Below are 15,381 nucleotides of genomic sequence, written 5' to 3'. Positions count from 1 at the left end.
CCTGCGGTGGATCCAGGCCTGGATGTGTTTCCACCTCATGTTTGAGTCACAGTGTCACTGCACTGCATCAACAGAACAATGTCCCATTTCACAGAGGCATAATGGCAGGGAGTCACTGTCACGCTGCCAAGGCCTCAGCCACTCACTATTTCCAAAAAACACACATGTATGCATGTACTACATGACGCCACAGAGGCAGCCAACCAGTCAGATGGGCAGCAAGTCCTCCGCCGCTGAAGCAGCCAGTAAGGCAGCCAGTCAGCGACAAAGAAAGCCTTTGTGCCATTACACCCATGCAGCGCAGCAGCTTGGCTGTTTACAGACAATGAAGTGCGACACAGAGGGCTTTGACAGCAGAGAGGATGTGAGGCCACAGAAAACAAGACGTCTCACACATTCTGAAGCCCGTGAGAGGACCAGGCCCCCTGGTGGCTGCATTCCTCTGATCCAGGAGGCCATGTCTTTACAGTAACAAGCATGTTCTTCTGGTTTTTGGCACACTGTTACTCCTAACGTTACATTATTCCAGCAAAGGCTGCATCTCTGTGAGTACCACGCCCATGGACCCACAGGGAAGGAAAACATTTATATTTACTATAGGAAACCTAAAAGACCTAAGACCTAAAACCCTTTTGACTCCCAGCTTCAGACTCTGGGATTGTGACATATTTCCAGGACGGAGCTGCCCCGGCAGCAGAAGCCTCAGTGCTGATGTGTTGTGACAGTGCATTCATTGGGTTGCACAACACATAACTGAGCATGTCAACAGCGATCACTGCACAGCCAGGACAACCCGCACAGTGCTGCATGCGGTGGCTGCACGGAGGAGGGAGCTTCCTGATGAACGCCTGGGTTCATTCAGACTGCATCAGAGTGACAGCTGTCGTCTGGAGGGGCGAAGAATTAACGGCAGTGTGAAGTGTGCTGTGTGGACGCTGGTCATGAAGAGCCTGAGCCAGGCTGAGCCCGAGCCAGGCTGAGCCCGAGCCAGGCTGAGCCCGAGCCAGGCTGAGCCCGAGCCAGGCTGAGCCCGAGCCAGCGCCGGCTCTGTATCACAGGAATGACAAGGACGTCACCACAGAGGACGGCTGCGTGTGATTCTGTCAGTTTGGGAAAATATGAGATGAGTGTTTTATTACGCCGCTTCAACGTGTCACTGTAGCAGAAAGAAAACATTCATGGTGACAAAGCACCTGAAACTGCTCTGATATCTGAACGAGTTCTAACGCAGCTCATTAGGAGAAGGACCTGTTTGACTGCCATCCGAGTCAATGGGATTGACTGTTCTGTCATCAGTGGCTTTGGGAAACATTGATAAATGTCCATTTAATTGGACACATCCAACCAGCAGCAGCAGAGCCCCCACAGAGACACACTGAGCACACAGGCTGCCACTGTAGGAGGATCCCTGGCCCTTATTCCTATCATTATAATACGATCACAGGGCCCTCACACACCCACACACTGTGCACGAGCGGCAGAAGACTCGGACGGTAAAACTCGGTAAATTTGCCGCCACGTCCGGTCACACCGTAACACTTTTTAGTTTTAGAATGTGTCTTTTCCTTATTTTGTCATGAGAGGAAACAGTGAATTTGACGTGAGCAGAATCGTAGGAGAGTCAGCCTCTCTCTCTCTGCACTGATGTCTTGGTGTTGAACGCATAATCACCTCCTGCAGCTGCAAACCTCTGTAATTATAGAATTACAGGCAGCGTGTGGACCCAGGCTGGACTGTTATTTCTCCATCCTTCTGAGTGGAGCGCTGGTTTATCAGAGCGAGCGCCGGTCCAAGGATTACACATTTCTCGGAGAAAAACACACACTGAAAGCCTTTTTAGTGCAGATGAACGGCGCCACTTAGCCTCACTGAAGAAAAGCCCTGTAAAAAAGGCACATTTCAGCTTCCAATAAAACGCCACCCTTCATGAATATAAATGACCACATTTAAGATAATAAAGTGAGGAGGAGCCTGGCTCCAGTCCCCAGGGACAGAGCTTAATCCCTGCGTTCACCCCCGGCTCACATGAGCCCGCAGCTCATTTATAACGTCAATGATCCAATCTGTGTGAAACGCCGCTTGTAATGCGGCCAAGCCCCGTCAGCCGCTGAGTTACGCCGCTTCATTACAGCTAAACAAATCACGGCTTTGACTCAACCCGCTATTGATCGGCGTGTTGTGGGCTGGAGGTGAGGGGAAATATTGGCCGACACTAGCTGGCTAATTTAGATAGACCTGCTGATGTAGGCCTGGAAGATAAAAGCCCTGAGCGGTCAGACAGAAAGGACGGCAGCACGGCGGCTTCATCAGTCTGCCCACATGATGAAGGCACATGTTAGAGTTCCTAAAGTTTGTTCATGTCTTGGTCACGTCCTCTGTTTAAACAGACGGCCTGACGCTCTCCTTTTTCCTGCTAACAGAAGTGTGCTCAGGCCCAGAGGGCAGGTCTGTCTGCCATAAGTAATACTGTAAATGTTAAATACATCACGCGCTGTGCTCAGAACAGTCCGACCGTCTGCCAGAAAGGCTCAGAACGCAGCAGAAAGCAGCGCCGCACGCTGTCTGAGCTCCTCCCACGCGCTCTGCTGGAGGTGGCTGTGCTTATGTCAGATTTCCAATCTGTTCGATCTAAACTCCTCAGTTTTGAAACCATCTGTCGTCCAGTCAGTCCAGACGAGTCTTCAATGTGTGCGGAGGGATGCTAACAAGAAGCCACAGCCAGAGCAGACACCAGGTAAAAGATCCACAGTTTAAAGTGAAGGTGTATTTATTCATCAATCAGACTCTGATTGAACTAAAGTAAATGAAATGAAAACTGTTACTGCTGATCTAAAAGTCAACAACACTTTGTTCCCGATGGTCCTAACACTTCGCGATAACCTGCTTCACCTTCCAATTTCCTTTAGAGGTTTTTTTTCCTCAGCGCTTGTGTTCTGTGTCCTGATTGATTGACAGCGGTCTGCAGCCCCGCTCCCCCTGCCTCCTGTGCGGTGCGTACTGAACAGGTTCTGATCTTTGGTTTGATTCTATAACACTGGACGTTTTTTCTACGAAGGTTTGAACAGAGAGGGAGGTGTGAGGATGTTCATGCCTGTCTGAGAAAGGTGTGTGAAGTGTGTAGTGAGTTTACAGCCTTTAAACCTCAAACACAACAAACCCTATCCCTATCACCCGTTCCCCCCACGAGGGACCGCTGTAGTGCAGGACTAATGTTTTACAGTTAAATTAAACTGAATTAAGTATCCACATGAACAAAGATGATCTTAGTCTTAAACACACACTGTGTCTCCAGGTTCCTGGCTCCGCCTCATCTACTACAGTGTATTTAAAAACTCTCTTTGCTTCTCTTAACTCCTTCACATCCATCACACTCACATCGGATCAATGCAGAGGCTGCAGCACATACCAAACACACTCAGACTCACACCGCCTGGCAAGCAAAACACCCTGAACCCACGATAACACACACACACACAGCCAGGCTCTGCGGCCTACAGACATGCTGCTGCTGACCTCCAGTGGTCTGGCTGGATCACTGGTCCACCCATAGAGCCTGCATACCAAACAGCACAGGTCCAGCCTGCAGGCCGAGGACCGCAACAAGAAGCAGAACTCTCTGCAGCTCCCAGGAGTCCTGGCAGTCGCTGCTGACGCTGAACATCAGTGAGGAAACGCTGCTTTTGCTTTGAGATAAACTTAAACCTCTTATCTGCTCAGGCAGCATGTTCACAGCACACACACACACACACACACACAGACATACACCACTCAGGTTTAACCCAATAAATACACAATGGAAGGTAAAACACACACCATGTGACTGACAGGTGTGAGTCTGATTTAGTTCACACATGTAGAACAAAGGTTTGAGTTTAAATGTGCTAGCACACTTCAGATCAGACAGATACTCTGGGAAGTTTTAACCATGTGACTGCCGGTCACATGGAGTTAATGGTGGCTGCCTGGTGGTGCTGAGGAGTGCAGGATGTTTAGGTTTTTAAAGAATGTAGAATCTAGTGTTTCCATTGCTGATCTGGTTTGACTTAAAGTGACATGTGATGCATTCAAGGACCACTGGGAAGTCTGATGATTCTCCAGGTTTTGGAAGTTTCTTTAAAAGCTGCAGACTTGTCCTTTGTTTCAGTTTCAGTGCGTCCCTGATGTTCACTGTGTTTATAACTGATGTAAAGCTGCAAACATCAGGACGAGTCAGGTTTTTATCGCTGGCCTCATTTTGTCTCATACGATATATGAGCAATGTTCTGAAGTGTTTTCAAAAAGTCTTCAACTTAACGTGGATTCCTCATTTTCAGTTTTCGGTTTTGGCCAAGAATGTTCATTTCGGTGCATCCACAGCTGAGCATCTCAGCACACACACACACACACACCTCAGAGCAGAAGTCCATTCATTATGAAAATGTTCTGACGGAGCTCTTCTTCAGTCTTTGCAGTCAGAAGTGAGTCCACTCATAAAGACATCCAATCAGCATTAATGGACCCTCTTTCTGAAATGATGGGTAATACGTGGCTGTTAGAAGCCGAGTATCAGAGGAGAATAATAACACTGAGCTGCTCCTGGTAATCAGATTCTTATTCTTATCCATCACTGAGAGCCATCGTTCAGTCTGTTGGCGTCACCGGCTGCCACGCTGCCAGCACCTACACCACTCATCACCACGTCAGACAGGACACCACCCAGCCGGACGCACTGTGGCCGCTCTGTCAGGTGATCAGTGATCCAGGAGACAGTGGACCAGCACCCATCAGCCGCAGCTTCTCCCCAGTGATGGAGGCTGGATGGTGTTGAAGGCACTAGAGAAGTCAAAGAATGTGATTCTCACTGCGCCTCCACCACCATCCAGGTGTAGGTGAGCTCGCTGCAGCATCATCCACCCCCAGACGTGGCTGGTAGGCAAACTGCAGAGGGTCCAGAGAAGACCCTCCACACATTTCCTCTGAGGTGTTCTGAGAGGTTTGTAGTCTCAAAGTGAAAAACTAAAGTCACCTCAGGAAAAATCCAGATGGTTCGGAGGCACATCACTGATACACAGAGCACATATCCACTCAACCCGACACAGAAAAGGATGTTTCTGTGCATTTTCCAACCACACACTTCTCTCACCCTGGGAATCCCCAGCAGGGCCTGTGCCCCTGTCCCCCTCAGTCCTCTGCAGCCCCTCTGTGGTCAGTGCTGAGCCGGGCTGAGGATTCTGGCCATCACATCCGTCCCTGTAAATGCTCATGCTGGGTTCTCTTTCTCTACATTTCCTGCTTCTCCAGCCTTTTCATAATTTAAGCTACAACACAAGAACCTGCACGATACTTTGAGCTTTAATTAGTTTAACCAGCTGCCTGGCAGACGGGCTCGCTCACAGCAGGAGGGTTCCAGCAGCAGGATGCTGTCCTGAACATTCTGCACATCCTCTGGAGTCAGTGCCCCTGACAGTACGAGCAGCAGATCTTCCCCTCAGCTGCCACCAGACACAGACGTGTGTCTGTCAGCGCAGTGGACACAGCCTTCTGATCTGACGGGGCTTATTTTTCTGTGCTACACCTCTCACAGCTCAACTAGGTCAGATGCAGACCCCCGCTGCACTGGAGCCTGTGCACTCTGGATTATCAATCAAAAGTCAGCTCTGAGACTTCGCCCTACTTCTGAGCAAACACACGTCTCTTTGAGTGACTCTAGACATAAGACCCACACAGACCAGGTGGAGCAGCAGGTGCTGAAGCCACATCGTCCCTGAGCATGGATGACTGCTTTTGTACATGTCTCCATTAAATATCCCTCCAACAGGATTCTGTAAAAATGCACAGTTAGAAGGTCACGACTGACTCACATGGGACCAGCAGTCCCACGACGATGACGAGCATTTGGCTGATGCAGCATAAAGTTTAAATACCAGGAGCACAGACACAGGTACTTTAAATATAAATCATATTTTACACATGGACATGTGTATGGACAATGACTCCTTCACGCCTGACGCACGGTTCCTGTTCAGGTAAGAAAGCAGCTCAATGTCATAACTGGACACTGTAAATAAGACAACATGTCCTGTAGTGTAGAGGTCCAGCAGCTCCATACCGACAGTGTCAATATATTAAAGACCTGAGGCTGAGTGACTCCCTAAAGACCAGGCCGCTGCTTTAAAACATACACAGGAGGACACATCGTGTCCAGAGGGACTGTCTACATCTATCTGTTGGATGCATTAGCTGCAGGCTTGTAACTAAAAGAAAGGCGAACCCTCTCAAGACGTGGTCTTAAATATCTGACACTTATTTGTATTTGTCCAATACTCTGCGTGCAGAGAATGAATGAACATATTTTCAGGACTGAAACGTTGGTATCACACTTCATAAATCTGAAAATAATCTGCAGGAGATTAGCAGCAGGGCAGGGCAGCTGAGACACAGCCAGCCGGGTGGAGCTCATTCTTCAGAGCTGACTGGGACAGTGAGACAGGCTGGACGGGCCTCACACAGGTGCAGCCTGTGCGTCACTTCCTGTCTGTGACAGGTGACAGGTGACAGGTGGGGGTTAGTTAGCAACTTCGGCTAAAGTTAGCTGAGGACGTTACAGCTCTGTGTGTGTTTGTTTGAGGCACATGCCCCGTGTTTTAAACAGTTTGTTTGATTCCCGACAGCTACAGATGTGAGGACGTTAAGGAAACGTTAGCTAGCTGATGAAGTTCGAGCTGTCGAAGCTAACTCTGGGTCATGATGTCCCACAGGACAGACTGGATCAAACCGGCAGCTCGGAGCCGTTCTAACGGTTTAAACAGCCGCTGCCCGAGAGCTGATTCTGCACAAACTCACAGCTCTGACCACAGTCACAGGCTAAGCTATCATTGTTGTAAACAAAGCTGGGATGCTAACGAGGTTAGCCACCGCTAACGTTAGCCCGCACGAACACTTACAGTAGTAAGCCACGACCGGGTCCCGTTTTTCGTGTTCCTGCGCGGTCCGCAGGTGGTGCTGGATGGGTCTGAGCGGAGCCGGTAGAGCCATGAGTCCGTCAAAACGTCTCCGAGAGACAAAGGTGCATCAGTGGAAGGGACTGTTGTTGTTAGCCACCGCTGCTCTGACTTCTTCCGCGTTCCTGTCCAATAGGAGCGACCGCCTACTCGGGACGGATGACGTCAGCAGCGCACAGGCGGCTGAATCATGATGAAAAATACCAGAAAGAATAAAACGTTTTATTACATACAAGAAGAAACTGAGGCCATGTGTTCCTGTTTGATTCGTTTTTCAAAATTATTTAAATAAAAAAATTTAAAAATTGTATAAAAACTTCTTCAGTTTTACCATCAAACACCTGAACAGCTCATTATGATGATTCCAGTAATAATAATCCTTTTAGACACATACTGTGTTCAGATAGGAACCACTGACTGTAAATAGTTTCATCAAATGTATTTCATGTCATTTGATTCAATTTATATTTATTTTATTATACTAGTGAAAACAGGCCTGTTCATGATGAGGATCCATTGTCCCTGTCTGTATACTGGTACAGTAGTATGAGTAACTCCAGGTGAAGCTGATTTAAAGTCAGTTGTTGGGACTTTAAAAACCTCCAAATGACACACAAACCAAAGGAGGACGAGGTCACATCAACACTCCAATCACATTCCAGTGGAAGCAGCTGGATCAGAGCGCTCATGGACCAAACTGTTCAGGTTAGAGAAGGACCTGAGGCCCTCATGCAGCCGTGGTCCGGATCAGGCCCGCCCTCTTCCTTTGGTGACTCATGTTTGCACATCAGATGTGGTCCCTGTCTTTGTTGGTGGGATGAGTGGACACACACAGCGGCTGCATGGAGGGAGCCTGTGTGGCTGTCTGTCTTCCTGGTATCTGCAGGAAAGCCGATCGGTTGATAAGATAATTGCGTCAGTCACATTATCCAGGTCAGATTTTTGGCATTGATCGGATCTGTCTTATCTCGATAGTCCACCTTCATAGTGTCAATGTGAGCGTCTCTGAAGCAGGTGCATGCTGGGACCGTCTGCATCAGACACTGAAGAAGTCAGACATGGCCGCTTGATGATGTCACAGGGTTAAACCGGAGTGAGGAGCGCATTCTTTAGGGACCATGAGCCTGATGTTTGTGACACAGACACGACATGTTTTCTGTTGTTGCTGATGTGGTGAAGAATAAAGGAGGCTTCTGCCGGCCCGCAAGGTTTCTGTGCAAAGGTCAGTGAACACACCGGTGGTTGGAGTGAAGACCAGGAACATGGCAGACCTCCCCCCCCCCCACACACACACACACACATCTGGAGTGTGCTGCAGGATCCAGGCGGCAGGTTCTGAGAGGTCTGACATCACAGTTTAAAAAGGATCTGGTACCTTGGTGAGAAACCTTGGGGTGTCTCAGGGAGCTGGACACAAAGACACACAGAGATGTCCTGTCATCACAGTGACACATGAAGGATGGACGTGCACCCTGCTGTGGACGTCTGATGGCAGCCACTGTAATCATGAAAGTCAACCATATACGTCCAGATCGGACAGCATCCTGGAGGCGGACCACCAGACTGGACCAGGTGTCTGTCCCCTGCAGGCTTTCATTATACAGAGAATGCTTCAATAATAATATTTATATATGATATAAAGACAGTAATCCACGGCTGATGTCGTGTTCTTTGGCTGCAGACCTTCGACTTCCAGGAGAGATGCTGCGTAATCACACACTCACTGATATTACACCCGTCTCCATGGTAACATACACAGTATGAATGTATGGTTCAGTTCATGTTGTATTCATCCAGAGCCAGCTGATTGAAACGTCTCTCACCTGTGTCCTCTCTGTCTCTGTCCCCTCTCTGTGTCCTCTCTGTCCCTGTCCCCTCTCTGTGTCCTCTCTGTCTTTGTCCTCTCTGTCTCTGTCCCCTCTCTGTCTCTGTCCTCTCTGTCTCTGTCCCCCCTCTGTGTCCTCTCTGTCTCTGTCCCCTCTCTGTGTCCTCTCTGTCTCTGTCCCCTCTCTGTCTCTGTGTCCTCTCTGCTCTGTCCCCCCTCTGTGTCCTCTCTGTCTCTGTCCCCTCTCTGTCCCTGTCCTCTCTGTCCCCTCTCTGTTGGGTTGGGTGTGTATGATATATTCTGATTTATGAGAGCCGTCAGTTAGAACAGAGCCGCCTTCGTTTACTGCGGTGGACTTTTAAAGTGACTTTTACCGTCTTCCTGCTTCGCCTGAGAACAAATCTATTCCTCTGTCCATTTATCTGATCGCTCTTGAGATCCTCCTCTTTATCTAATCCATCTAAAGGATACCTGACTGTGGACCAGCAGGACAGCGAGCACAGCTGGAAGGTTTGACGTCACACAGAAATGAAACGAAGGCGGCGGTAGGACAATTTTAATCAATCATCTCAAGACAAAACAGGCAGGAGAGCTACAAACAGACGTGTGTGTGCGCTGGTTGAGCCTCGGTCCTGTGACACAGTGATTCAGGACAGACGGACAGCCGCAGCTCCACGTTCACTGCTGACACACCGACTCTGACTCAACATACACCAGCTGAATGTAAAGCTACTGTATGGACCCTCTGTCGCCCCCTTCTGGACAGTTTACACCCGACAACGAGGCAGAGAATGAAACCTGAACTTTGACTGAGGGCGAGATGTGGCTGAAGGTCCACGGTTCTCTGTTATCCAGGTCAATGTCATTGAAGCCTGTGGGTTAATCCGTCCATCTGAAACCTCCTGACCTGCAGCTGATGGTGCTGGAGGGTGGAGGTATAGTGCTAGTTGTGAAATGGGCTGCTAGCTGACAGGACAATGGCTGAGGCTCAGCAGGTTTGCTAACTGGAGAAGATTCAGCACGAGGCGACGACCCAGGACTGAACCTTTAACCAACCCTTTAACCATCAGGAGATGTTTAACCCCGCGTTGTCCTTTGATTCACTGTAAACGAGGCTGATGTCATGGCGACTGAACTTTAGAGGCAAAATTTAAAACCTTGCTCCACTCACAGAACGCAGACGAACCCAAACCACAGGAGTCACAGACCTGTTTCAAAGCCTCATAAACCCTGACACACCTGCAGGGGGCGCCCTCCCCCCAGAGGTGGAAACATCTGGACTCAAAGGTCTAAAAGGGTCTGAAGTGAGGGTTTGATCCACTTTTGTCTGGTAATGCAATTTTGTACCTGAGATGATAAACAGATTGCTGAAAACTTCATAACAAAAGTTGGATGGATGTCTGATTAAAAAAAACATAACAAAACATGAGAGGTAATCATTTCCAAAAACATGGACAGGCACAGTTACACAGGCATGAAAACTTCAAGCTGAGAAATGTGATGAAGGGGAGCGTGGAGCCAGACCAGGATCAGCCTTCAGTGACTGTAACTTCCTCCATTCATTCATCATTGATGTCAAATAATTTGTTATTAAACCCCAATCATCAAAATGTGCTTTTTTCATATACTTCAAAACCATTGAAACTTGTAGTGCTCATAAATATTTGAAACATTTCCAACAGATCCAGAATCTTTCAAACATAGATGGAGGTCACGGCTCGTTTTTCTTTAAAGCTGTAAATCATTTCTTCTTGTCGAGTTTTTATGTCAAACCCAGTTTATATGAAGCTCGTCTCTTAACTTCCAAACACGTTTTAATGATCTGAACTCTGGTGCATCTCAGAAAATTAGATGGTGGAACAGTGGAGTGTGAAGACAGCGATGCTTCTATATGCTGAAGCAGCCTGATGGTCTGTCAGAGGTGAAGGTCAGGCTGCTTTAATGCGGCTAAAATGACGTGCCACTCCAGACAGGAAGTCAGACCCAGAGCAGAAGTGAATCTGGTGGATTTTCAAAATAAAACCCCACGCGTGGACTCCAGCACCTACACCAGAGGACCAAACATCGAGTCATAACGGGAGCTCTGAAATGCTCCCGCTGGGATCTGGGGTTGTGTTGGAGGGGGCCTCGCAGGCGCCCCCTGGAGGAGCCGGGCCCCAGCCGTGACCTCCCGATCGTCCTCTGTCTGTATTTATTCTGTGTTTGTATTTTTTAGATCTTTTCAGCTGTAGGCCATAGTTCAAAAATGAAGAACTAATGAGATGCTGAACTTTTGATGATGTCTGAATTCTTTGAGATGCACCTGCAGGTGTTCTTGGACTTGTTTAGGCTGATAGCTCTCACAAATGGCCGGGGTGGCACTCAGGCTGGAGGTCAGACCGGCTGGAAGCAGACACAGACGGGAGGTGATAGCTGTCACACATGGAAGTGTCGGAGCTGTAGCACCTGCAGTTCACCCCTGGCCTGTGGGTGAGATCACAGCTCTGGTGTTCATCTGCATTGTTGACCGTCGCTCTGTAAGTGAAGTGCAGTGGTGCGGCTGGATCGGCCGTGGGCTGAAGCTTCCAGGCTGTTCCCCCTGTGGAGTATCAGACCGAACAGGCAGCGCTCGTGCTCCGGGCACCGTGAAGGCGACGCCTGTCTGTCAGAAAAACAGAAGCTCTTCCCATCCCGCTCTCTGGACCCACTGATATCTGAAGAAGTACAACCAGGGAGGATCACGCTGAAGTCACACCGAGAGAAAACCTCTGACACTGTTCTCAGATCTCTCGCTGCAACTCGCTCACGATGGACCACAGGGGAGGTTCTGCTCCAACGTTAGCCTCCAGCTAACAAAGAGCCCCATAGAAACTGTCAGAAGTCATACGTTTTCACCCTTAGTCCATGTATGTGTGTGTGTGTATGTGTGTGTGTGCGTGTGTGTCATTGGTTGTTGAGATAACCGAGCCGTCGGCAGAGTATCTCAAATATCTCAGCGATGCAGAGGAGGATGGTGATGACAGTGAAGGTGTACATGGCGCTGAGGAAGATGGTCTTTTCAAAGTGTTCAGGCACCATGCACTTGGTCACGTTGAAGGCCTTTTCCAGAGCGCTGGCGTCGCACATGTACAGCGGGTGAACCTGAGGGGGACAGAGACACACATCAGCCACTGGTACCAGCTGAACCTGCAGACCAATCAGAGGCCAGTCAGGAAGTGCTGTCAGTTCTGACCAATCAGAGGCCAGTCAGGAAGTGCTGTCAGTTCTGACCAATCAGAGGCCAGTCAGGAAGTGCTGTCAGTTCTGACCAATCAGAGGCCAGTCAGGAAGTGCTGTCAGTTGTGTCTGTGTCTGTTCTGGTTTGATAACAGTTATTAATGAGATGACATCACACATGATGCTGACAGAGGCTGTCAGAGAGCTTCAGCAGCTTGTTGTGATCTGACTGTTTACTGACAGATTGTTCATCCAATCAGCTGCTGTCCTTTACGAACAGGTCGTCCATGGGCTGATGTATGTTCAGTGTGTGAATTCTTTGCATTAACAACAACCAGTGACGGACCTGAAAGCCGAAGAGGTGGCTCTGCAGCCAGAAGGCGATGACCTCCAGAATGATGCGCAGCAGAACTGAGATGATGTAGAAGACGGTGTAGATGGGCCGCTCCAGGATCTCCTCCTGGTCGATGTTCTTACAGGCGGCGTACAGGTGGAACACGGCGCCGGGAACCAGCACCGTCACCAGCTGTAACGCCCAGAAGACCTGCACAGGGGACACATCAGCTTTTATCACTGCCGTGTTGCACGTCCACGTGGTGCCAGTAGGGGACAGCATGGATGGCCCCTCCCCTTCTGATACTTTGTCAAAATGGCGACCATGGACGGTGGAGAGTGAATCAAACTATATGTTTACAAAAAGAAATGATGATGTTTTGGTCTTTATAACCCTTTGTTGAAAGAACGCTAGTTTTAAATGCAGTAAATTCGGCTGTAGTTTGTGTTGTTTGCAGCCAGAGGGCGCTGTTTCTACAGAGCTATATCATCACCTCATTCTATCGGTGTTTGTGTTCCATGATGCTGCGTCCAGGAGTACTTGGACTTTTGGGGCCTTTGCTTGGAGCACGTCGCCCCTTTCTGCTAGGTTAGCTTAGCATTGTGATGTTAGCGGACTGCCGGGTGCTGTGGGTGGTACCTGAGGCGTTATGGGTCTGAACTGGTTGTAGCAGAACAGGTTGAGTTCTCGGCGGTCGGGGTCGCAGCTGAAGTGCAGCGCCTCATTCCCGTAGACGGCGAAGCCCAGAACACCCAGGAAGAACATCCGCACCGATCCGAAGAACAGGGTGTGGAACTGGCCTATCACTGTAGGAGGCCTGAGCTGCAACACACACACACACAGTTATACATAACACCGAGGCATTTACACTGAGACAAAGAGGAAAGAGCTACTGTCAGCCGGATAAATGCAGCCCCGAGCTCGGAAACAAAACCCATTCAGAGGAAACATGTCCTCTCTGTACCTGCTCCGACACCCCATGTTTACCAGAATAAAACGCGACACGCTCACAAAGCAAAGAGCCTTTCTACAAACATGTCACTCAGCCACTTTAAAACGGCAGCCTGGAGACAGATCAGTGTCTCCTCCCTCCAGAGGGATCATTGTTCCGCTGTCCGGGCTGAAGAGAGCCGGGCTCGGATCGCAGAGGTACTTACGCATCCCTCATAGAAGTTTTTGATGTAGTTCAGAGACATGGTTTGATTCCAGGGCTGCTCGGGGCCTCATGGCCGGTCTGCTGCTGCTGGCACCGGGTACAGGCCGGCAGAATCTGCCTGTCTCTGTCCTAAAGCCCGTGTCAATGCAGATTTTTTTTTTTGCCTTTTGTTCCTCTGTCAATTGACTCGCTCAATAGAAAAAAGACAACAGAGACACGGGGGCCAACAATGGCCCCGGCCGGCACGTGGCCCCTGCGTTATAATCCCTATAGAACGATGTCAGCGAAAAACACACGGCCTCCTGTCACACACAAAGCAGAGACATGGCAAACAACAATACAAAGCGGCGCTCAGCTCGGCTCCTGATGAAGTCACCTTCAAGGTCCGGGGCTTTATTTTGAAGGAAGCCGCCGCAGGTTAACGTCATACATGTGCAGATGAACATGTGATTAAAACAAGTGGACACATGAGCACAGCAGAAGAATAAAGAGTGATGACAACACACCCTGCACTGCAAATACTTCTGGCAGAGCATTCCACACAGTCCACGAGCCAGCGGCCACCAACACAGAACGACACCCCCAAAAACCCCAAACCGGACACAGTCAAAGAAAATGGAAGTCCACACACCAACCGTAATCCTGGCGGCGTGTTGTTCATTCCCCACTCTTTTTTCCACTCAGAGATCCTAAACTCATGCCAGGTGCAGGACCACACAGCACAGACGGCAGCGCCGAGCCAGACCGAGTCAACACGGCCCGCTTCCTGCTGCAGCTTTTCAAAATAAAGCGCTGAGGCTCAGGCTGGTGAAGCAGTATGCTGCCATGAAAAAGCATAAAGAGCAGTTTACTGGGTGCAGGCGCAGAGAAGAAGGAACATGCAACAACATGAAAGGAAATCTTATTTTTCACTATTAAACTAAACATTTCAAAAGTCTGCATAAATCTAAATATGGCAGCAACCAGTCAATTAAACATGAGAATAAACAGATAATCATCACATAGATTACAAGATGTATTGCCTTTTTCTTGTGCTTTTATTTTGAAGGCCCTGTCATGGTGGTTCCAGCGCCGCGGCTGCTGGCTGAGTGAGGTTTGACGCGGCGCTGACCAGCTCCTGCTGACCCACAGCTGTGAGCGGACCGAGCCTCGGTGAAAACACACAGGAGGCCCGGCTGGTTCAGAGCTGCTCCACATTTATTTTGAAACACCAGGGACGTGTTTCCTGCTCTGTGGAGTGCAGCCTCTGCTCCACCAGGGAGCAGCAGGGAGTAGAAGCTGAGCTGATGTAAACACAGCAGCCACCACGGCGAGCTGCGCCGCACAGAGCTGCACGTCTGTCGGCACCAAACCCGCCGGCTCATACACAACCACCACAGTCTGCAGCTAGCTCGTTAGCATGCTAGCTTCAGTCACACAGGCTGTTGTTGGAGGATGTTAGACACCAACACCGCTCTGGTTGTACTGAGGGCAGACTAGAAGCTGCACTGACTCACTGCTCCACCCAGTGGTTCACAGTGGAATTACAAGCAGCTATAGCTGCCGAGCATGCTAGCTTCAGTGCTAACAGCTCTGTCTTCATGTGGTGTTCTGCAGAAACACGGGTCTGTGGTCTGGAGCTCGCCTCGCCTGCAGCCATCAGAAATGACAGATTCAGTCGTTTACAGCAAAGAACCTCAGATCAGATTCCAACGCTCGCCGTCCCACCTCTGACTCTGTCCATGTGTCTCTGCCTGGCAGGCGGGGGAGCAGCTCCAGGCAGCAGCTACTAACTCACAGACCAGGGACTGGAGGTCAGGACGGCTCAAAGAACTCATGCATCATGGTTCTAGTGTATGAGGCTGCTTTGTCAGGCACCACACCAGAGAACGGAGGTCTTCCGGCTCACGCG

The 15,381-nt window shown here is 49.6% G+C and overlaps 2 protein-coding genes across 4 annotated transcripts in view; both read right to left on the bottom strand.

Moving 5' to 3' along the window:
* Positions 1-7,126, bottom strand: part of vta1 (vesicle (multivesicular body) trafficking 1) — a 29,249-nt gene extending 22,123 nt beyond the window's left edge. For all 3 annotated transcript variants that reach the window (XM_028396904.1, XM_028396905.1, XM_028396906.1), the window contains exon 1: positions 6,924-7,126. In XM_028396904.1, the coding sequence (XP_028252705.1) occupies positions 6,924-7,014 (91 nt within the window). In that variant the 5' untranslated portion in view covers positions 7,015-7,126. The remainder of the gene's footprint in view (positions 1-6,923) is intronic.
* Positions 7,127-11,727: 4,601 nt separating this feature from the next.
* Positions 11,728-13,530, bottom strand: gje1a (gap junction protein epsilon 1a). The gene is made up of 4 exons (XM_028396908.1): positions 13,492-13,530; positions 12,974-13,156; positions 12,347-12,544; positions 11,728-11,925 (listed from the first exon to the last, which is right to left on the bottom strand). Exons 1-4 carry the CDS (start codon positions 13,528-13,530, stop codon positions 11,728-11,730), a joined length of 618 nt encoding a protein of 205 aa, XP_028252709.1.
* Between the last annotated feature and the right edge of the window lie 1,851 nt (positions 13,531-15,381).

This window comes from Parambassis ranga, chromosome 24, assembly GCF_900634625.1.
Source record: "Parambassis ranga chromosome 24, fParRan2.1, whole genome shotgun sequence".
Lineage (NCBI taxonomy): Eukaryota > Metazoa > Chordata > Actinopteri > Ambassidae > Parambassis > Parambassis ranga.
The sequence above is the reverse complement of the archived record's forward strand: the minus strand, read 5'-3'. Positions and strand labels throughout refer to the sequence as shown.